The sequence below is a fragment of the Chiloscyllium plagiosum genome, unplaced genomic scaffold, assembly GCF_037043375.1.
Source record: "Chiloscyllium plagiosum isolate Xiang-an unplaced genomic scaffold, Cpla_swu_hap1 HiC_scaffold_5, whole genome shotgun sequence".
Classification (NCBI taxonomy): domain Eukaryota; kingdom Metazoa; phylum Chordata; class Chondrichthyes; order Orectolobiformes; family Hemiscylliidae; genus Chiloscyllium; species Chiloscyllium plagiosum.
The window spans coordinates 48,453,494-48,476,976 of record NW_028270143.1 but is presented as its reverse complement, the minus strand read 5'-3'; the positions used below and the strand labels follow the sequence as shown (position 1 = coordinate 48,476,976).

At 44.0% G+C, this 23,483-nt stretch overlaps 1 protein-coding gene across 1 annotated transcript in view; it reads left to right on the top strand.

Annotated features, from left to right (window-relative positions):
- LOC122549835 (zgc:85777) overlaps positions 1–23,483 on the top strand; it is a 78,686-nt gene that overhangs the window by 37,619 nt on the left and 17,584 nt on the right. Inside the window, exon 3 of the mRNA XM_043689939.2 lies at positions 18,387–18,516. Coding sequence (XP_043545874.1) covers positions 18,387–18,516 — 130 coding nt within the window. The remainder of the gene's footprint in view (positions 1–18,386; positions 18,517–23,483) is intronic.

Here is a 23,483-nt window from a genome sequence, read left to right as displayed (position 1 = left end):
GCCTCCCTTTCTATCCTTCATGTCGTATTTGTATCCTGGAACATTAAGCTGCCAGTCCTGCCCATCCCTGAGCCATGTTTCTGTAATTGCTATGATATCCCAGTCCCATGTTCCTAATCATGCCCTGAGTTCACCTGCCTTTCCTGTTAGGTCCCTTGCATTGAAATAAATGCAGTTTAATTTATTAGTCCTACCTTGTCTCTGCCTGCCCTGACTGTTTGATTCACTTCTGTTCTCAACTGTACCAGTCTCAGATTGACCTCTTTCCTCACTATCTCCCTGGGTCCCACCCCCCTCCCCCACCTTACTAGTTTAAATCCTCCCAAGAAGTTCTAGCAAATTTTCCTGCACCACAGGACTGATAGATGAATGGAACTTGCTGTGAATTATGGGAGCAGAGGCTTGGATGACCTCAAGTTTACAGAAGGTAGAATGTGTGACATCAGTTAGGAGTACTTAAGAATGATTGGGTTTAGAGGGAACAAAGACATAAATCAGGGCATCAGAAGCAGATGATCTGAAGCACAGATTATGTTGGGTGGTGCTACACAATTGGCAGCAATGGGTGTTTGTGATGGTATGGCTATGAAGTCAGATTAAACATGAGACCAAGGTTTCAAATAAACTGGCTTAGTCTGCCTGTTGTCAGCGAGAGAGGTGGAGTTAGTACTGTCTTAATACAAGTTGTGTGGTCTCCATATAGACTTAGCAAAATTACTTGCAATATCTTCAGTAGCCCACAAGATTATTTATTTTGCGTAATCTGAAAAGCATGATTTGAGAAGGAAGCAATGAAAATGCGTCAAATTTCTTAAACTAAAATATTAACTATTATGATTAAGTACTAAACAGATTAGGCTGTCATGCTGTCAAAAATGTAACACTAATATAAGATGGACCTTCCTGTGTTACTGTATTACTCAGTCAAAGTTGCTTATGGGACAAGTTAATATGAAATCATAAAAGACCTTTTAGCTCATCAAACTTGGTACTTTGCCAGATATTACATAATATGGTCTATCATTTTTGTACTCAACTCACACAGTTATTAGAAGTACCAAAGATAATAGAAAAGAATCTCAAAAATATTTATGTAACCTTACAGCCTCCATTATTCAGCTCTTTGGTTATTTTCCAGACTCTTGTTATGTCACAACAGTACAAAAGTAATTGGACTTGGTAGAGTACTTGATGGTTTCTATATCTTTAACCTTACAATGTTTCATCCTGTTTTGCACTTGTTTTTTCTGCTGATTCCTGCTGATTTTTTTTTCATTTTCATCCTTGTTTCCAGATGTTCTCTGGTGTGTTGCCTAATTCATTCTCCATTAGTGAAACTAAGCTAAGGGTTTCTGCTACTTAATTAATTTTGGTAGACATCACACCTAAATGCAATTCTGTGCTCATTTAAAGTCCATGGTTCACAAAGTATTCTGTGCCCTTGCAATAAAACTGCTGGACAATACTTAACACCCTTCTGTCTTAGTATTGCAATCAGGAGAATGTAGAAGCTGCTTTGGAATCACTTCTTCCCAGACCATGGATTAGCTACAAAATTACCCTTCTCAATTGCAACAAACAAAGCATTCGATGTGGTGGGGAGGTGAATGTGGTTCATAGATTATGAATTTGCTTGTGATTTCTCCACACCTCATGGAACTAATGGATAATAGTCCAAAATGGAAGTTAGTTATATGTTAATGGGGGAGGAAGGAAAGTCAAAAGATTAATTGCACTGTGGGAGTTCTTGAGTTCCTGATTTTTTTTCAAGAAATAGATGAATGAGAAAAGTTAGCCCCATGAACTTCAGTGTTCTGAATTGTCATTCACTTGCTGAAGTTGAATGCAACGCAGAACATTGCACCTGTCTGCCATTTTGGTTAGAGAATATAATGTCAAGAAGCTAAGAGGGAATGCAGACTTTTTCAAAATAAAATTAATTTTTCTGCAACCCCAAACACTGAAGAATATAAAGTAAAGTATTGTTTGCTGTTGAATTAGATCGATGAAGAACAAAATAAAATCACATGAAAAATATCTCATTCAGGTTCTGAAGAAGAGTGACATTGATCTTAAAATGTTAACTCTGTTTCTCACTCCACAAATGCTACCAAAACAGCTGAATTTTTCTGGCAGTTTCTGTTTTTATTTTTGATTCTGTGGCCACTTTATTGAAACAGATTTGAGATAATACATCGTATTTTTTCTTCATGTCTTTCATCTTGTCACTTGTCATTTTTATGCTTTGCTTTCTTTGTGACTGATTATTTTTTTCCTGATGCGTGTTTCTGACTTTCTTTAATTTTTCACTTTTGATCCTATCTCCATTTACTTTTACTATTATTCTGACTGCTCATTGTCTCAGCTTCAGACCTCCCAGGTAAGTGCATACTCATGTTGCAACATTCTGTGACAAATCATCCGCCGACATTTCCGCCACCTCCAAAAAGACCCCACTTCCAACCGTAACAAGGACAGAACGCCCCAGGTGCTGACCTTCCACCCTACAAACCTTCGCATAAACCAAATCATCCGCCGACAATTCCGCCACCTCCAAAAAGACCCCACCACCAGGGATATATTTCCCTCACTACCCCTTTCCGCCTTCCACAAAGACCGTTCCCTCTGTGACTACCTGGTCAGGTCCACGTCCCCCTACAACCCACCCTCCCATCCTGGCACTTTCCCCTGCCACCGCAGAACTGTAAAACCTGCGCCCACACCTCCTCCCTCACCTCTATCCAAGGCCCTAAAGGAGCCTTCCACATCCATCAAAGTTTTACCTCCACATCCACTAATATCATTTATTGTATCCGTTGCTCCCGATGCGGTCTCCTCTACATTGGGGAGACTGGCCGCCTCCTAGCAGGGCGCTTTAGGGAACATCTCCGAGACACCCTAGCCAATTAACCAAACCGCCCCTTGGCCCAACATTTCAACTCCCCCTCCCACTCTGCCGAGGACATGGAGGTCCTGGGCCTCCTTCACCGCCGCTCCCTCACCACCAGACGCCTGGAGGAAGAACGCCTCATCTTCCGCCTCGGAACACTTCAACCCCAGGGCATCAATGTGGACTTCAACAGCTTCCTCATTTCCCCTTCCCCCACCTCATCCTAGTTTCAAACTTCCAGCTCAGCACTGTCCCCTTGACTTGTCCGGACTTGTCCGACCTGCCTAGCTCCTTTTCCACCTATCCACTCCACCCTCTCCTCCCTGACGTATCACTCACCCATTGTACTCTATGCTACTCTCTCCCCACCCCCACCCTCCTCTAGCTTATCTCTCCACGCTTCAGGCTCTCTGCCTTTATTCCTGATGAAGGGCTTTTGCCCAAAACGTCAGTTTCGCTGCTCGTTAGATGCTGCCTGAATTGCTGTGCTCTTCCAGCACCACTGATCCAGAATCTGGTTTCCAGCATCTGCAGTTATTGTTTTTACCTCGTTGGTTTTAACCCTACTGCGAATCCTCTTGCAAGGATGCCTGCCTTGAAGAAGTTTTCCTCCTCTCTCTACAAGAATCTCAGGGAGTCTCTCTCCCACTGCAACTCCCAGGTCATTTCCTCTGCCCTGAAGCTCTTCAACCATTTCCTGAAACAAACCCGCTACCACAGCCACATTTGCTTCCTCAGTGCATGCCTCTGTAACCAACTCATCCCACACGGACTCCGGGCCACCTATAAACCAGCAGAGTTCGAACCCGAACAGGACAAACAGTACAGACTACAGATTCAAAAACACCAGCAACAGTTCTCCTTCAAGATCCTCCGCTCCACGCTCGCAGCAATGCGCCGGCACCTAACCTCTCTACAGTCTGCCCTGCCTCAGCTGAGGGCCACACTCTCTCAGAATTGCAAAGGACCCACTCTGCACTACATCCTCAGGAGAATTCATACTCTCAACAAACAGTATTTCAATTCCATCTCAAACATCAAAAACTGTAAGTACAACAAACTTTTATCTACCCACCTCCATAACCAGCGCTTCTCAAACATTCCAGAAGATTCCCCAGGCCTCGGAAACGCCATTAGCCATGCGACTGATGCAGCTACCACCTACAAGCTGATTGGTGATGTCACTTCCGCCCCCATCATGGCCACTCCCACAGCCACTTCCGGCCCTCACATCATCGCCGATGCCACACGCTCAGTGACTTCCGCCACCCCTACTGCCGTGTCTGCCACCACTTCCACCCCCACCAGCGCCACTCACCTGCATTCTGCTGACACGCCCCCCACAGACCCCACTGTCACTCTCCCCACCCCCCAGAACCCCGAGGGGAACACTACCCCTGCTCATGACTCCACCCCCATTCCCCCCACCATCACACCCATTCCAGGAACTGGCTCCGACCCCACTCCCAGCTCCACACCCACACCAGATCCCAGCTCCCAGCCCTGCCGAGTTTTCACCATCCCTCCAGATCTCCCACTCACTGAGGATGAACGATCAGTCCTCAGCAAAGGACTCACCTTCATCCCCCTCCGTCCACGCATCAATGAATTTAATACACGCCGTGGCATCGAACACTTCTTCCGTCGCCTCCGCCTCCGAGCTTACTTTCACAATCAGGACTCCCGCCCCCCTTCGCCCACCTCCAACAGACTGCATCCACCTGGACACCCTGCGCTGGCCTATTACCTGTCCTCGACCTCTTCATTTCTTACTGCCGCTGGGACATTAACCGCCTCAACCTGTCGACCCCACTCCAACCTCTCACCCTCACAACGCACAGCCCTCCAATCCCTCTGCTCTAATCCCAACCTCACCATTAAGCCAGCAGATAAAGGGGGCGCAGTGGTAGTCTGGCACACTGACCTCTACACCGCTGAAGCCAAACGCCAACTCGAGGACACCTCTTCCTACTGTCCCCTCGACCATGACCCCACCCCCCATCACCAAACCATCATCTCCCAGACCATACAGAACCTCATCACCTCAGGAGATCTCCCACCCACAGCTTCCAACCTCATAGTCCGGGAACCCCGCACTGCCCGGTTCTACCTCCTTCCCAAGATCCACAAGCCTGACCACCCTGGCCGACCCATTGTCTCAGCATGCTCCTGCCCCACTGAACTCATCTCTACCTACCTCGACACTGTCCTATCCCCCCGAGTCCAGAAACTCCCCACATACGTTCGGGACACCACCCACGCCCTCCACCTCCTCCAAGACTTCCGTTCCCTGGCCCCCAACGCGTCATCTTCACCATGGATATCCAATCCCTCTACACCTCCATCCGCCATGACCAGGGCCTCCAAGCCCTCCGTTTTTTCCTCTCCAGACGTCCCCATCTGTACCCTTCCACTGACACACTCATTTGTTTGACCGAACTGGTCCTCACCCTTAACAATTTCTCCTTTGAATCCTCCCACTTCCTCCAGACCAAAGGGGTAGCCATGGGCACACGTATGGGCCCCAGCTATGCCTATCTCTTTGTTGGCTACGTAGAACAGTTGATCTCACGTAATTACACCGGCACCACTCCCCACCTCTTCCTCCGCTACATTGATGACTGCATTGGCGCCACCTCGTGCTCCCGCGAGGAGGTTGAGCAATTCATCAACTTCACCAACACATTCCACCCTGACCTTAAATTTACCTGGACCATCTCTGACACATCCCTCCCCTTCCTGGACCTCTCCATCTCCATTAGTGATGACCGACTTGACACTGACATTTTTTACAAACCCACCGACTCCCACAGCTACCTGGATTACACCTCTTCCCACCCTAACTCCTGCAAAAATGCCATCCCGTATTCCCAATTCCTCCACCTCCACCGTATCTGCTCCAGGAGGACCAGTTCCACCACAGAACACACCAGATGGCCTCCTCCTTTAGAGACCGCAATTATCCTTCCCACGTGGTTAAAGATGCCCTCCAACACATCTCGTCCACATCCTGCACCTCCGCCCTCAGACCCCACCCCTCCAACCATAACAAGGACAGAATGCCACTGGTGCTCACCTTCCACCCTACAAACCTTCGCATAAACCAAATCATCCGCCGACATTTCCGCCACCTCCAAAAAGACTCCACCACCAGGGATATATTTCCCTCCCTACCCCTTTCCACCTTCCGCAAAGACCGTTCCCTCTGTGACTACCTGGTCAGGTCCACGCCCCCTTACGACCCAGCCTCCCATCCTGGCACTTTCCCCTGCCACCGCAGGAACTGTAAAACCTGTGCCCACACCTCCTCCCTCACCTCTATCCAAGGCCCTAAAGGAGCCTTCCACATCCATCAAAGTTTTACCTCCACATCCACTAATATCATTTATTGTATCCGTTGCTCCCGATGCGGTCTCCTCTACATTGGGGAGACTGGCCGCCTCCTAGCAGGGCGCTTTAGGGAACATCTCCGAGACACCCTAGCCAATTAACCAAACCGCCCCTTGGCCCAACATTTCAACTCCCCCTCCCACTCTGCCGAGGACATGGAGGTCCTGGGCCTCCTTCACCGCCGCTCCCTCACCACCAGACGCCTGGAGGAAGAACGCCTCATCTTCCGCCTCGGAACACTTCAACCCCAGGGCATCAATGTGGACTTCAACAGCTTCCTCATTTCCCCTTCCCCCACCTCATCCTAGTTTCAAACTTCCAGCTCAGCACTGTCCCCTTGACTTGTCCGGACTTGTCCGACCTGCCTAGCTCCTTTTCCACCTATCCACTCCACCCTCTCCTCCCTGACGTATCATCTTAACTCCTCCCCCACTCATCCATTGTACTCTATGCTACCCTCCTTGAGTTTATCTCTCCACGCTTCAGGCTCTCTGCCTTTATTCCTGATGAAGGGCTTTTGCCCAAAACGTCGATTTCGCTGCTCGTTGGATGCTGCCTGAATTGCTTTGCTCTTCCAGCACCACTGATCCAGATTCTGTGACCCTATACCCACATCATTAGTACTATATTTTGGGAAGGAAGAGATTATTCAATAACTGTTAAGTTTTCTTTCTTAAATCAAAAATATTGGGGTGAAAACTCTGAATAAAAATCAATACTAATGTTGTTAATTTGAATCTCATTTGAGCTGCTGGAGATTAAGATTTTAGTTTGTTTATTGTGAAGTGTTTTGATTCCTATAAAACCTAGCACAGACTTTAGGAAGTTCTGAGTTCAGATTTCTTTTCTGCCAAGTTCCAGGTATTGTGACAACAGGCGAGAGAAATTGATGATAAGCTTTTACCCTCTATCCCAAAGGCAGAATTTATTTGGCAAAATTACTTTCCTGATAAATAAAGTGCAAGATTTATTGCACTCCAGCTGAAATTAGATAATAAGAAATGTACAGGCCAAAAGCAGTGCATTTTTATTCAAACTTTACTTTTAAAAATGTTATTACAAAAAATTAGAATAATTAAGTAAACAATCAAATGGCTGTAGTTGGGAAGAGGAAAAGCTCTAACCTTCAACAATGAGAGATTTGAGAGGGTAGCTGTGTTAGGGGTTAAAATTTGGGATTAATAGAGCCGCCAGTCTGTTATGACGTGGGAATTGAACCCCTCTGCTAATTAAAACTAAACACCTGGAAAAGCTCACCTCATGATCTGCTAAAAATGTGAGTGAATGAAAGAGAACTCATAATTTACACTGTTTAAAGAAAAATAACAGTTCCTACCTTTAAAAGTGAATATCAAACAAAAACTATTAACAAATCCAAGCCCCCTTCTTTTTAACTAATTACTATCTGACCCCAACTCTATGAAAATGCTGCTCCAGTATCACAATTATTAAACATTACATTAACTTAATCTCAAGTCCACACAGTCTCTTATGCTGTCTTCCTTCTGGTCTTTTGAATCTGTTACTTTCTTCTGACCTTCTGATTCTGTTGTCTTCTCTCTGGGTTATCGTCTTACCTTTTCCTGTAAAAGCAGCAAAAGGTACCTTTTGACAGATAGTGTCTTGTGAGATGTATTTGAGAGCAAGATATTTATTTCTTTGGATAGCAGTTGCTCTCTGGTTCGATGGGCAGTTCCTCTTTAATCACCAACGCTTGCCCAGAAGCTTAAACCTTCCAGGAAGGAACTTGTTCTTCATCTCCTTTGTTCACTTCCAACTTGAAGGGTTTGTTGATGCTGGCAAACTGGGCATCCATTTTTTTGCAGTTGGTGTTTGCGGGCAATTGTTTGGCAGAGTGTGCTTGTATCAATCTTTTAAGTATTTCATATTACTGAGATCAGGATGGGAAAAAGCTTTGATATATTTGAGACAGCACATCAGTAGAGGAACTCCATCAGGATCCACAATAGTGATAATGCACTGTTGTGAGCTTAGCATATGCATAACAGACAAATCAACTTTGCAAAACGTACCACTTGTGTATGGTTTGCAGACTGAAACTCAGATTTCTTGGCCTCTCAGATGCTTTTGAAAGCTGAAGTTGTCACTTTTTACAGGGAGATCTGCTTCCTCCTGCACTTATTGGCTATGCATTGCTAATACTGGTAAAGTGTTCAACCCTGAATCTTTTGCTTCCAATCCTTCCAGATGGTGTAGGTAACCATCAGTGTCTACCAGTCTGTTGCACAAAATGTAAGAGGAATTTTCCTTGTGGCATTGATCAGAGACACCAGCTGTTCAGTTTATGTCTCATAGCCTTAGCAGTAGGAAATTTGTAGAACTTTGAGTTCAGTGTAAACAGATTTTTCTATAATTTGTTTTATTACTGGTTCTGGCTTTTGAGGTCTTAGAGTCGTACAACATGGAAGCAGACACTTCTGTCAACCAGTCCTTGCTGACCATGTTCCCAAACTAAACTAGTCCCACCTGCCTGCACTTGGCCCATGTCCCTCCCAACCTTTCCTATTCATGAACTTATCCAAAAGTATTTTGAATGTTGTAACTATACCTGCACCCACCACTTTCTCTGGCAGTTCATTCCACACAAGAACCACTCTTTGTGTAAAAAGGTTGCCACCTCATGTCCTTTTTAAAACTTTCTCTCTCAAGTTAAAAACTCCTCCTCGCTCATTCTAGGGAAAAGACCAGTGGAAAACAGTCCCAGTCTTTTCAGTCTATTTTGATTTTTCTAACTCTCAATTCCCAGCAACATCTTGGTAAACCTTTTCTGAACGCTGTCCAGTTTAATAATATCTTTTTTATAACAAGGCGATCAGAACTGCACACAATACTTAGAAGAGTCTCATCAATGTCCTCTACAACCTCAATAGAACACCTCAACTCCTATACTCAAAGGTCTAAGCAATGAAGGCAAATGTGCTAAATGCCTCTTAACCACCCTGCCTACCTGGAAAACTTCAAAGAATTGTGTACCTGAACCTCTTGGTGTGTCTGTTCTACAACACTACCAATGAGGAGAAAGTGAGGTCTGCAGATGCTGGAGATCAGAGCTGGAAATGTGTTGCTAGAAAAGCGCAGCAGGTCAGGCAGCATCCAGGGAACAGGAGAATCGACGTTTCGGGCATAAGCCCTTCTTCAGGAATGAGGAAACTTTCCTCATTCCTGAAGAAGGGCTTATGCCCGAAACGTCGATTCTCCTGTTCCCTGGATGCTGCCTGACCTGCTGCGCTTTTCCAGGAACACATTTCCAACACTACCAATGACCCTCCCATTAACTATATAAGTCTTGTCCTTGTTTGTATTACCAAAATGGTGGCTCAGTGGCTAGTATTAACCCGGAATTCAGGTTCTATTCTACCTTCGGGTGACTATCTGTATGGAGTTTGCACATCCTCCCCATGTCTGAATGGCTTTCCTCCAGGTAGTCCGGTTTCATCCTGCAGTCCACAGATGTACAGGTTAGGTGGATTGGCTATGCTAAATTGCCCATAGTTTCCAAGGATGTGTAGGTTAGGTGTATTAGCCATAAGATGTGCAAGGTTACAGGGATAGGGTAAGGGCGATGGATTTGGGTGGGATGCTGTTCGGAAGGTTGGTGTGGACGCAATGGGCCAACTGGCCTACTTCCATACTGTAAGGATTCTATTATTGTATAATGAAAATGGTATCTGCTACTCCTCAGCCCACTGACCCAATTGATCAAGATGTCTTTGTATTAGACTCGTAGAGATGTACAGCACGGAAACCGACTCTTTGGTCCAACCCGTCCACGCCGACAAGATATCTTGACCCCATCTAGTCCCACCTGCCAGCACCCGGCCCATATCCCTCCGAACCCTTCCTATTCATATACCCATTCAAATGCCTCTTAAATGTTGCAATTGTATTAGCCAGCACCACTTCCTCTGGCAGCCTCATTCCATACACGTACCACCCTCTGCGTGACAATGTTGCCCCTTAGGTCTTTTTTATATCTTTCCTCTCTCACCCTAAACCTATGGCCTCTAGTTCTGGACTCCCCCACCCCAGAGAAAAGACTTTGTCTATTTATCCTATCCATGCCCCTCATGATTTTATAAACCTCTATGTGGTCACCCCTCAGCCTTCAGCACTCCAGGGAAAACAGCCCCAGCCTATTCAGCCTCTCTATATAGCTCAAATCTTTCAACCCTGGCAACATCCTTGCAAGTTTCACAACATCCTTCCGATAGGAAGGAGACCAGAATTGCACACAATATTCCAAAAGTGGCCTAACCAATGTCCTGTACAGCCGCAACATGATCTCCCAATTCCTGTACTCAGTATTCTGACCAATAAAGGAAAGCATACCAAACGCCTTCTTCACTATCCTATCTACCTGCGACTCCACTTTCAAGGAGCTATGAAGCTGCACTCCAAAGTCTCTTTGTTCAGCAACACTCCCTAGGACCTTACCATTAAGTGTATAAGTCCTGCTCAGATTTGTTTTTCCGAAATGCAACACCTCACATTTATCTAAATTAAATTCTATCTGCCACATTTTAGCCCACTGGCCCATCTGATCAAGATCCCGTTGTAATCTGAGGTAACCTTCTTCGCTGTCCACTACACCTCCAATTTTGGTGTCATCTGCAAACTTACTAACTGTACCTCTTAAGCTCATATCCAAATCATTTATGTAAATGATGAAAAGAAGTGGACCGAGCACCTATCCTTGTGGCACTCCACTGGTCACAGGCCTCCAGTCTGAAAACAACCCTCCACCACCACCCTCTGTCTTCTACCTTTGAGCCAGTTCTGTATCCAAATGGCTAGTTCTCCCTGTATTCCATGAGAGCTAACCTTGTTAATCAGTCTCCCATTGGGAACCTTGTTGAACGCCTTACTGAAGTCCATATAGATCACATCTGCTGCTCTGCCCTCGTCAATCCTCTTTGTTATTTCTTCAAAAAACTCAATCAAGTTGTGAGACATGATTTCCCACGCACAATTTTAGATAACCTTTTTCACTATCTACTCTACCACTAATTTTGGTGTCATCCACAAACCTACTAACTATGCCTCATATATTCCCATCCAAATAATTTATATAAATGACAAACAAAAGTCAGAAAAGCAACTCAGAGTCTTTAATCATTGCACTTACTAATCCATGTTATTTCTCTCCCCTGCCAATAAAGCTAAAATACAGTTCACTTATGTATTTGACTTAGAAGAGAGAGGCTTCGATAGGAGAAGAAAATGTAGGCTTGCAAAACAGAAAGATAAGGTGGCATTGCAGGGCAATTATTTTCATAATGATGTCCAAAGTGGACAGGAAGGGGAATGAAGAGTGAAAAAAACAAGGTTAGTGGTTATATACTTACTATTCGGAACAAAATAAATGAATTAATGGCATAAATAAAGTTTAATGGGTATGATTTAGTTACAAGGAGATCATACTGAGAACAAAGAGTATGTGACCTTTCAAAAAGGCAAGCAGGAAGGGAATAATGATGAAGTGGCTTTGTTAGTACATGATGGAATGCGGACATTAGCAGGAACTGATTTGGACCAGATGAAGATGCAACATAGAATGTAAGTTGGTAGAAGTAAGAAATAACAAGGGAAAGAAGACATTGTGGGAGTAGTCAATGGGTCCCCTAACAGTAACTACTTGTTGAATGGAGATTAAATCAGGAGATAATGAGGTTTTTTTTTTAGAAAATGCAAAACATGAATCCTAAGCAACTTTAATCTTGATGTAAATTGGGAAAATCAGATTGTCAGAGGTAGCCATTAAGGAAGAATTCATAGAATATATTTAACATAGTTTCCGGGAGCAAAATGTTATTGGTCCATTCAGGGATCAGATTGCTTTGGATCTAATAATGTGTAACAAGGCAGGTTTAATAAATGACCTCAGAATACAAGATCCCCTCAGGAACAGTGACATGAAAATGGTAGAATGTGACATTCAGATTGGGAGCGAAAAACCTGGGTTGGAAACAACTGTGCTACACTGAGTAAGGATAATACAATGGAATAAGGGCTGAGTTAGCTGTAGTGGACTGGGAAAGGCAGTCATCAGAAGAGTATTGATGAATAATGGCAGATGTTTTAAAAACAAGTGTAGGAATCACTGTAAATGTGTATCCCGGTGAGGGAGAAGGATCTTGGGAAAGGGATAAATTGACCATGATTAACCAGGGAAGTTAAGAGCAGTATCAAATTAAAAGAAAAAAAATCATATTGTGGCAAATATTAGTGATAAATCAGAGTATTGGGGTTGTGTTAAAAGTGACCAAAAGATGACCAAAGAAAAAGGAGAAAGTAAACTGAGGGCAAACTAGCAAGTAACATAAAAATGGACAGTTTTTTTAAATACCTAAAAAGGAAGAGGGAGACAACAAATAACATAGGCCCCTTAGAGAATGAAATTGGCAACATAATAATGGGGAGTAAGGGAATGGCAGAAAAATTCAACAAATATTTTACATCTGCCTTCATGCCAGAGGATATTTTTCAAAAAGGGAAGGCAGCAAAAAGAAGCAGATAACTGTAGACCAGTTAGCATAACACCTATTTTGAGAAGATGTTAGAGTCCATTATAAAGGATGTAATAGCTGAACATTTCGAAACACAATATAATAAAATAGACTCAGCATAACTTCATGAAGGAGAATCGTGCCTGACAAATTTATTACAATTCTCAAAGAAGGTCGCAATCAGGGTAATTAAATGTAATATATTTGGATTTCCAAAAGGTATTTGTAAGTCTTCTTAATAAAATAAGAGTTCAAGATCTTGGAGATAGTGTGTTTGCATGGGGGATTTGGTAGTCAACGGAAGACAAAGCTGGGATAAAGGGGGCATTTTCAGGATTGCAACCTGTAACTAGTATATTGTAACTATGTTGATTAGTGGTGGGTCACAATTATTAACATATAAATGACTTGAATGATGGATGTGAAAGTACGATCGCCAAGTTTGTGGATGACACAAAAATAAATGGAAGGTCAGATAGTGAGGATGGTGGAAGGGCTCCACAAAGGAACATTAACAGATTCAGTGAGTCAAGCAAAAACTTGACAGATGGAAAATGTGAGGCTAGGCCCTTTATCAGGAAGAACTGGTGAAACATATGCTGTTTAAATAGGGAATGACTGCAGAAATCTACATCACAGAGTGATTTGGAGATCCTTGTGCATGAAACACAAAAAGCTCGTATCCAAGTTCAGTGGGTAAAGAGGGAAGGCAAGTGGAACACCTTCATTTCACAGGAAATGGACTGTGAACATTGGTAGGTCTTGCTAAAGCTAAAGAAGGCACTGGTCAGACCAGAGCTGCAATACTGTTTACGGACCGTCATCTAAGAAAAGGTACGCTGGCATTGGTGACAGTCCAGAGTAGGTTGATCTGGGTTTGGAGAGATTTTCTTAGGAACAGAGAATGAGCAAGCTGGGCTTCTATTCATTGAAACTTAGAAGAATGAGATGAGACCTTATTGAAACACATAAGATTCTTTGTGGGTTTGAGTGGCTAGGTGTGGAACAGTTGTTTCACCTTGTGGGAGAGTCTAGGACCAGAGAGTGTAATCTCAGTGTAAAGGATTGCTTATTTAAGACAGAGATAAGGAGGGCATTTTTTCCAGATTGGTGAAACTGTGATATTCTTTATCACTGAAGGCTTTTGAGGCTAGACTGTTAACTCTATTCCAAACGGAGATATGCAGATTTCTAATCAGTAAGCGATTGAAGGGTTATGGGGATAAAGCAGAAAACAGAGCTGGGGGGTTATCAGATCATGCATCACATCATTGAATGGAGGAGGGGAGTCGATGGGCCAAATCACTTACTTCAGCACTTGAATTTTAAGGTATTTTCATATTTGACGGGTTTTTCTCCAAAAGCTGAAAAATCTGCAAGTGACTTTCTGGAATTTTCACATACTGGGATGAAAAGTGTAAGTCTCAAATAGGAGACCAGGGTTGTTTCCTGTCTGACTGAGTTGTGGCTCCTTTTGTCTTACATTGTTGGACAAGCTGGGGCATTTCTCTTTGGACCAAAGGAAGCTTTGATGGAACTGTACAAAATTTATACAGAACCACTGATGGAGGTGGTCAAGTCCTAACGGATGTAGCTGCTGGATTGGGTCTGCAGCAGATGGCGGCAGCGGCAGGATAGGTAGTGTCCGGGTTGTGTGGCCTGTATGTTCCCACTCGTCTGACCCGCCGCATTCTTCTTTGTTCTTTATTTTTGTTTCTGCGTTTCTTTATTGTATCAAAGTTCACTTTTTCTTCTTTTCTGTGGCTGCAATGGAGGAAGGGGGTTGCGACGACCTGCGGCTTGGGCAACACGATGGATATAGATGTCCATTCCTCGTGGCCATGGGCTGTGGCTTTATCAAAGGCTTCAGCATTGGTGAGTCAGGTCTGTTCCTCCTGGCAGCGGTGCAGTAGTTTCAGCAGTGGCTATAGCTATGGTAGCATGGTGATTCTGGTTTGATTCTCATGGCTATGGTAGCTTTTGGCAGCAACAGTTCAACGTTAACAACTTGGTGGATCCGGTCTGTCCCTCCTTGCTGTGGCAGTGATGCAGTGGCCTCGGTGTGATGGGTCCGGTCCAGAATTCCTTGCTTTGACAGTCTCGGGGACTGCTTCAGTAGCCACTCTATAAACCCAAATTGTCGTGGAGGGAACAAGAAGTGAGGTTTGTCCTAACTCTGTCTCAACTATTTCTTTTTATAATTTCAATAATTAAAATGGTGCTGAATTGTGGCAACTCATACACATCTCACTGTATTTTCTTAAATATGTGTGGCAATAAATTGCTATTCTAGCAAGAAGGAAAACATACTTGACTTCATCTTTATCAGCTGTTGGATGCAGATGCATCTGTGCATGTAAAAGTGACCTCTGCACAGTCTTAAGGCAAAGTCCTGCCTTCAAGTCTTAGAGCAAATCTAGCAGCTGAAAACCGGGCAATCGTATGGCTGTGTGAGCTATCAACAGCAACAGAATTGTATTCCAGCACAATGTGCAACCTCATGGTCCAGCATATTCCTCCATTCAGCCATTACCATCAAGCCAGGGGATAAACCCTGGTTCCATGGAGAGTTCACGAGTGTCTGGAGCAGCAACAGGCATACCTGAAGATGAAATATCAACCTGCAGAAGCTACTGAACAGGACTACTTGCATGCCAAACAGCATAAGCAGCAAATGATACAGCTGAGTGATTCCACAATCAACGGATCAGATCTAAGCTCTGCACTCCTACCACATCCAATCGCGAATGATGGTGGACAGTTAAACAACTCAGTGGAGAAGGAGATTCCACAAATATCCCCATTCTGACTAATGGAAGAGCCCAGCACTTCAGTGAAAACGATAAGGCAGAAGCATTTGCAGCAATCTTCAGCCGAAAGTGCCGAGTGGATGATCTATCACGGCCTCCTCCGGTGGTTCCCACCATTACAGATATGAGTCTTCAGCCAAGTCAATTCACTCCACGTGATATCAAGAAACAATTGGAGATACTAGATATTGTAAAGACTACAGGTCCTGACAACATTCCGGCAATAGTACTGAAAATTTATGCACCAGAACTTGCTGCTCCCCTAGCTAATCTGTTATGACACTGTCATGTACCCAACAATGTTGAAAATTCACCCAGGTATGTCCTGTACATAAAAAGCAGGATAAATTCAACCCGGCCAATTACCATTCCATCAATTGGCTCTCTATCATCAGTAAAGTGATGAAAGGTGTCATCAACAGTGCTATCAAGCAACACCTGCTCAGCAATAACCTGCTCAGTGACACCCAGTTTGGGTTCTGTCAGGACCACTCAGCTCATGACCTCATTATAGCCGGGGTTCAAACATGAATAAAAGAGCGGAATTCCAGAAGTAAAGTGAGAGTGACAGCCCTTGACATCAAGACTACATTCGACTGAGTGTGGCATCAAGGAGCCCTAGCAAACTTGGAATCAGTGGGTATCGGGGCTAACTCTCTGCTGGTTGAAGGCACATAGGAAGATGCTTCTGGTTATTGAAGGTAAGTCATCACATCTGCAGGACATCTCTGCAGGAGTTTCTCGAGGCAATGTACTAGGTCCAACCATTTTGAGCTCTTAGTCACCGACCTTCCCTCCATTATAAGGTCCTGCTGTGGAGCAGGACACATCCAGTAATGGTGGTGTCTGGAGCATTGTATGTAAGATATGATTCAGTGAGTATGTCAGGCTGTTCTTGACTAGTCTGCGAAATAACTTCCAATTTTGGCAATAGCATGTAGATGTTAATAAAGAGGACCTTGAAGATTCAGCAAGGTTGAGTTTGCCATTATTTCTTCCAGTGCATAAGTTGACATCACATGGTCTGGTTAGTTTCATTCCTTGTTTGGTTTCAGTGATCAATACAGTTGAATAGTCTGCTAGGCATTTTCAGAGGGTAGTTCAGAGAGAACTAACTACATTGCTATAGGTCTGGATTGAATGGTAAAAACAATGATTGCAGATGCTGGAAACCAGATTCTGAATTAGAGTGGTGCTGGAAAAGCACAGCAGTTCAGGTAGCATCCGAGGAGCAGGGAAATCGACCTTTCAGGCAAAAGCCCTTCATCAGGAATACAGGCAGAATGCCTTAAGGGTGGAGAGATAAATGAGAGGAGGATAAGGGTGGGGAGAAAGTAGCATAGAGTACAATAGGTGAGTGGGGGTGGGGATGGAGGTGATAGGTCAGGGAGGAGGATGGGGGAAGATGGCAAAGGTCTGGATTCACATGTAGGCCAGACCAAGTAAGGGCTATGGTTTTCCATTCTGAGAGGACATGAGTGAACCAAATGGATTTTATGACATTCAACAGTGGTTTCACTTTTATTCTTTCTGTTTTAAGCAACAAATGATGATGGTCTGAAACACCTCAGTCACAAGGGTGGTCAAGTATAGATGATGAATGATTTCAAAAGGAAATTAGACTGGCATTTGAGAAGAATTATTTTTGTATGACTGTTTGTTTGGAAAGAGTAGTAGTTGATGTCTTTAAGTGTCTGTTAACTGACTACTTAAGAGTGTCAATTTTTGAGCACATCTGCAATGGAGCTGTTTGTCCAGCATTTTGTGAGGTATTAAGCAGGAGGAGAATATTTCTCCAGAACAAACTCACCCATTATTTGACTTTCTCATCATTTTTCGTAAGGGAAACATTGGGCAGGAATAAATCACAAGTTGATGTTAAAGTTAAATTACATGCTAAATAGTTCACTAGATTCTGAAACGAGAAACATGTAAAACACTTCAAATTCCCTTTCTCACCAAATTCCTGAATCCATTTCTTTGTTTAGCTGTACTTTTTGAATTGGCCTGTGTTTTACTTCATTTACATACACTGTTTCACAGGCCCAAAGCCTTTGAGATAACTGGTTTAGTGAGGGAGTGAGAACGATCATAATGAGAGGTTTGGATAGTGGCTTTCGGATCATCAGTAGGATGTCATGGTATTGAATGGAAGGGAGGGTTAGGTGGCAGGGTAGTTCCTTGAGGAGATCCATGATGATCTGGTGTTCCTCTTGTGCTGGATGGGTACCTGATTTTGGAGGTTGGAAACATTTGTAACGGGGGAAGAAGTCTATCATTGTAAGATGAAGATCTGAGGCAAGGATGGTGTCCAATTATGATTATGAAGGAAGCAAACAAATTGCAGGTGCTCAGATGGAGTGGTGGGAGGCTCGTCACTGGACTTGCTTGTTGGGTATAGATGAAGCCCTGCACTCCTACTGATCCACAAGCAGTGCTGGACAGACACTTAACTTCATGGATTTAGCCTCTCTTCATTCCTTGAGTCTGCCAAGGTTCCTGAGACCTAGAAAGCCAGTCACTTGTAATTTAAAAATAAAATGATTGATTAGCCCACTTTCCATAAGTGGCTTGGTAATCCTCCCCTTGTCCATTATAAGTTTAATAAAGAGTGGGGTAAACATGGATTTAGTTCCTGGTGCAAATAGTTTGCATTTTAACCTCTGATACAACCCCAACCTACCTATTTTTTGAAAGTTAAAATGTTCACCAAAATGTATCCCTCAAGCCTGTTAATACAGCTGAAAGATCTTTCCTTTCTTTTCCCAGAATGTGGAGGGCTTGGTTTGGATTTCAGCTACAATATAGCAGTAGCAGAAGAACTGGGAAACATACCATGTGGTGGGATTCCCATGGCAATCGGCGTCCAGAGTGATATGGCTACACCAGCTCTAACCAGGTATTGACTTCATTTTTCAAGATGGCAAGTATATTTGAAAAAGACAAATTTGGAATGTTGTCAAAGAAATTAAGAGGAGAATCTTTTGGTAATGTTCCTACCTCTGACCCAGAAGGTCCGGATTCAGGTCCCACCTCTAGAAATAATGGCCACAGAGCTATGTCATAACCTGTTCGAACAGATTGATTTTAAAAAACCTTATTGCAAAACTAATGGTTGCTATTACTTAACAAAGTAACAGCATTATCTAATTTTTACTGGTTCTTCAACATTGTTATAAATATTTCATTTAGTTGAAATTCTACATCCGCTCAAGGTCAAGTGATTAAATGCATTATAAACAACTTTGATTCCACTCAACCTAAGCCCTGAGGTGTAAACCTTGGCCTCATCATCCTGACATATTGGCTCACCTTCCTGAGGCAGAACCAATTTATGTTCATTGAAATCTCCGAATGGAATCCTATTTATGAGTAAACTGATTTTCTTTTTCTCATTATCGTTTTTTTGTCACTTAAAGTCATTTGGCCATAGAGATGTACAGCACAGAAACAGACCCTTTGGTCAAACTCATCCATGCCGACCCAAGCCCCACCCAACCCCCTACCCGTTGCCCTTACTTGTTTCATCCTCTCCCTTCCCATTGTTAGTCTCCCTTCTTACCTTGACCTGCCTTACTGACTTGGGCAAAGCACTGTTCTCTCATCTTATTATTTGTCTTCTGTACAGCTCCACCTGGAAGGACTGATGGCAGTCCCCAGCAGTGGTCACTGCTTCCCAAAGAACTGCTGGCTGTTTGATTCAGAGGGGGTCTGACAGCAAAGAAACAAGTCTTGACCAGAGCCAATTAACAACCTGACTGTCATTAAATCAAATCAGAACTCCCTAGCCACATAGGGATCTTCATGAATTTTAATCCTTCAGTTGAATATGCTTGGTCTTTCTCCATAGGTAGCAAAGGAAAGACATCAGCAATGTCATCACACTTACCTATCTAGAGGTCTGTATCTTGTGGTGGAGCCTGGGACAAGGGTGTACATCAGAATCCGGTAACTGGGATCCAGCGCTGTTAGGGGCCTGGTGGACTTGGATCAGGAGCCTGTGCCAGAGCAGTGCCAGATTCATGATTTCTGTACCTTTCCTGCCTTGTAACAATTAATTCTGTATTAACCTAGGAAGATGCTTAGGGTCATGTTATATGTTCGTGTGGCTAGGTCCTGTTACAGTAACGAAAGCAGCTTTTTTTAAAGAATAATACAAGTAATGTAAATGCCATTAAATTGAAGGCTTTTGGAATGATCCTCCCTCTTGTCACTGGAAGTTGCACTGGCAGGTTTCTTGTATCTAGAACCAAGAATACCATTATTTCTGTGCATGTTTCATCTGTTTGATTGAAGTTGCTTTGTAGAGTCTCTGAACTTTGTCGACTTTCCTCAATTGTCTGAATTTAAGGGCTCATTTGTGACTTACTTGCTATAAGTAATCAATATTGTATTTGAACAGTGGTTTACTAGGTACAGTTGAGAATCAATTGAAAATTGCATCAGCCCAGTCAGTGGATAGAAATTGTAACATCCTGTTCCATATTTCCTGCTGCAGCTCATTCACATTGATCCTCTCGACCCTCATGTTGAATCTTTGATATAAGAATGATCCCATGACTCCTGATTAATAGCCTGAAAATTAAAACTCTAAGCAGAATTTGTCCAATCTCATTTTTCCCCTACGCTCTCCAACCATAATGAAAATATGTTAGGACTGCAGATGCTGGAAACCAGAGTCTAGATTACAGTGGTGCTGGAAAAGCACAGCAGGTCAGGCAGCATCCAAGGAGCAGGAAAATCGACGTTTCGGGCAAAAGCCCTTCATCAGGAATTGAGGCAGGGTGCCTGCAGAGTGAAGAGATAAAAGAGAGGGGGTGGGGGTGGGGAGAAAGTAGCACAGAGTACAATAGGTGAATGGGGTTGGGGATGGAGGTGATAGGTCAGAGAGGAGGGTAGGGGAAGGTAGCAAAGAGTACAATGGGTGAATGGGGGTGGGGATGAAGGTGATAGGTCAGAGAGGAGGGTGGAATGGATAGGTGGGAAGAAAGATAGGCAGGTAGAACAAGTCATTAGGGTGGTGCTGAGCTGGAAGGTTGCAGCTGGGGTGAGGTGGGGGAATGGGAAATGAGGAAACTGGTGAAATCCACATTGATGCCCTGGGGTTGAAGTGTTCCGAGGCGGAAGGTGAGGCGTTCTTCCTCCAAGCGTTGGGTGGTGAGGGAGCGGCGGTGGAGGAGGCCCAGGACCTCCATGTCCTCGGCTGAGTAGGAGGGGGAGTTGAAATGTTGGGCCACAGCGCGGTGGGGTTGATTGGTGCGGGTGTCCCGGAGATGTTCCCTAAAGTGCTCTGCTAGGAATCGTCCAGTCTCCCCGATTTCGAGGAGACCGCATTGGGAGCAACAGATATAATAAATGATATTGGTGGATGTGCAAGTAAAACTTTGGATGTGAGGGAGGAACTGTGGGTGCAGGTTTTGCAATTCCTGCAGTGGCAGGGGATGGTGCCAGGAAGGGAGGGTGGGTTGTTGGGAGGTGTGGACCTCACCAGGTAGTCACGGAGGGAGCGGTCTTTGCAGAAAGCGGAAATGGGTGGGGAGGGAAATATATCCCTGGTGGTGGGGTCCGTTTGGAGGTGATGGAAATGTCTTCAGATGATGTGGTTTATGCGAAGGCTGGTAGAGTGGAAGGTGAGCACTAGGAGGGTTCTGTCCTTGTTATGGTTGGAGGGGTGGGGTTTGAGGTCGGAGGGACGGGATGTGGACGAGATGTGTTGGAGGGCATCTTTAACCACGTGGGAAGGGAAATTGCGATCTCTAAAGAAGGAGGCCATCTGGTGTGTTCTGTGGTGGAACTGGTCCTCCTGGAGCAGATACGGTGGAGGCAGAGGAATTGGGAATACGGGATGGCATTTTTGCAAGAGGTAGGGTGGGAAGAGGTGTAATCCAGGTAGCTGTGGGAGTTGGTGGGTTTGTAAAAAAATTTAAGTGTCAAGTCAGTCATCACTAATGGAGATGGAGAGGTCCAGGAAGGGGAGAGAGGTGTCAGAGATGGTCCAGGTGAATTTAAGGTCAGGGTGGAATGTGTCGGTGAAGTTGATGAATTGCTCAACCTCCTCGCGGGAGCACGAGCTGGCACCAATGCAGTCATCGATGTAGCGGGAGAAGAGGTGGGGAGTAGTGCCGGAGTAACTACGGAAGATGGACTGTTCTACGTAGCCAACAAAGAGACAGGCATAGCTGGGGCCCATACAGGTTCCCATGGCTACCCCTTTGGTCTGGAGGAAGTGGGAGGATTCAAAGGAGAAATTGTTAAGGGTGAGGACCAGTTCAGCCAAACGAATGAGAGTGTCGGTGGAAGGGTACTGTTGGGGACGTCGGGAGAGGAAGAAACAGAGAGCTTGGAGGCTTTGGTCATGGCGGATGGCGGTGTAGAGGGATTGGATATCCATGGTAAAGATGTGGTGTTGGGGGGCCGGGGAAACGGAAATCTTGGAGGAGGTGGAGGGCGTGGGTGGTGTCTCGAATGTATGTGGGGAAATGAAATGTACCTATCCAGATGCATAGTTCTCATCCAGAGGTTTGAAAAAGCCATAATGCTTGAAAATGGACATACTGGTCATACTGGAGATCCATTTTGTGGTATACGAAATGAGTTGAACCTGTGTTCTCCATTTAGTCATTTTTTCTTCTGGGTTAGCCCCTCCTTCCTCTGTCCTCAGTCTCATCACAATCTTCTGTTATTTCTCTGTTAATTTTGCAACATTTAAATGACAGGCCTTTGTGACCACAATTCATCTCTAAACATTAGCAAAAATATAATTTATTTGGTGAATGAATGTAACTGTGACCCGTCAAAGTTGAGTGATTATTTGTGATCTACCAAGGTTCAATATTGTAAACCAGTTTATTAATTTGTGGAATGGACAAAGAAGTAAATAGAATATTATAGATTGAATTAACTGTTGCATTTTAAAGTGAATTTGCTGTTCCTGGGTTCCAAAGGAGAGTCATTGGACTCAAACCATTGTGTTTCTCTTTCTCTACAAATTCGGGCAGACCTGCTGAGGTTCTCCAGCACTTTCTCATTTTACGACTGCAATTTTCATTTTTTAACTGTTTTCTCAAGACACCTTAAGTCCAGATTTTGTTTTGTTTATTTTTGGCTCTGCAGATATCATCCCTGTGCCTTCTCGAAATGTTTACTTTGCTGCAATGTTTTAAATGTCACTTTACACTTTGAACTTTGCTCTGTTTTGGCCTTTTGATTTTTCTGGAACTGCTTTTGCGTAAATGTTTTATCGATGGAGCAATTTATGTCTATGCCTTGTTAATATTCAAATGAGCCAAGTCTAGGATTTCAGGCACAGTCATTATCTGTATCTGTGGTGACAGCTGGAGGTGCTATCTTGCTCTGTTTCCACCAGAAAAGCAGGAAACCAGAAAATGTCACAGGTGAAATTGTTCTGGAAGATTCATCCTATCAACAGATGTGTTTATGAAAGATTAAAAAAAAACAATCCGGTTTCCTCATTTCAAAATATATTCTTGCTAAATCCCATGTGGAAAATGTGTAATAGTCTTAGTCAACATGTAAAAACTAGTCTAATGCACATTACTCGCCAATTAACATGCTCATTCATATTTATTTAACTTTGATCAAGCTTCTCAACTGTATATCGTTATTAAAGAAAAAAAATAGATAATATGATTGGCCTTATCAGCAACTTCATAAATCGGTTCAAGCCATTTGTTCACAGGAGAAAGTGAGAACTGCAGACGCTGGAGATCAGAGTCAAAACGTGTGGTGCTGGAAAAGCATAGCAGATCAGACAGCATCCGAGGAGCAGGAGAGTCGATGTTTTGGGCATAAGCCCTTCATCAGGAATGTAGGTGGGGGAAAAGGGGGCTGAGAGATAAATAGGAT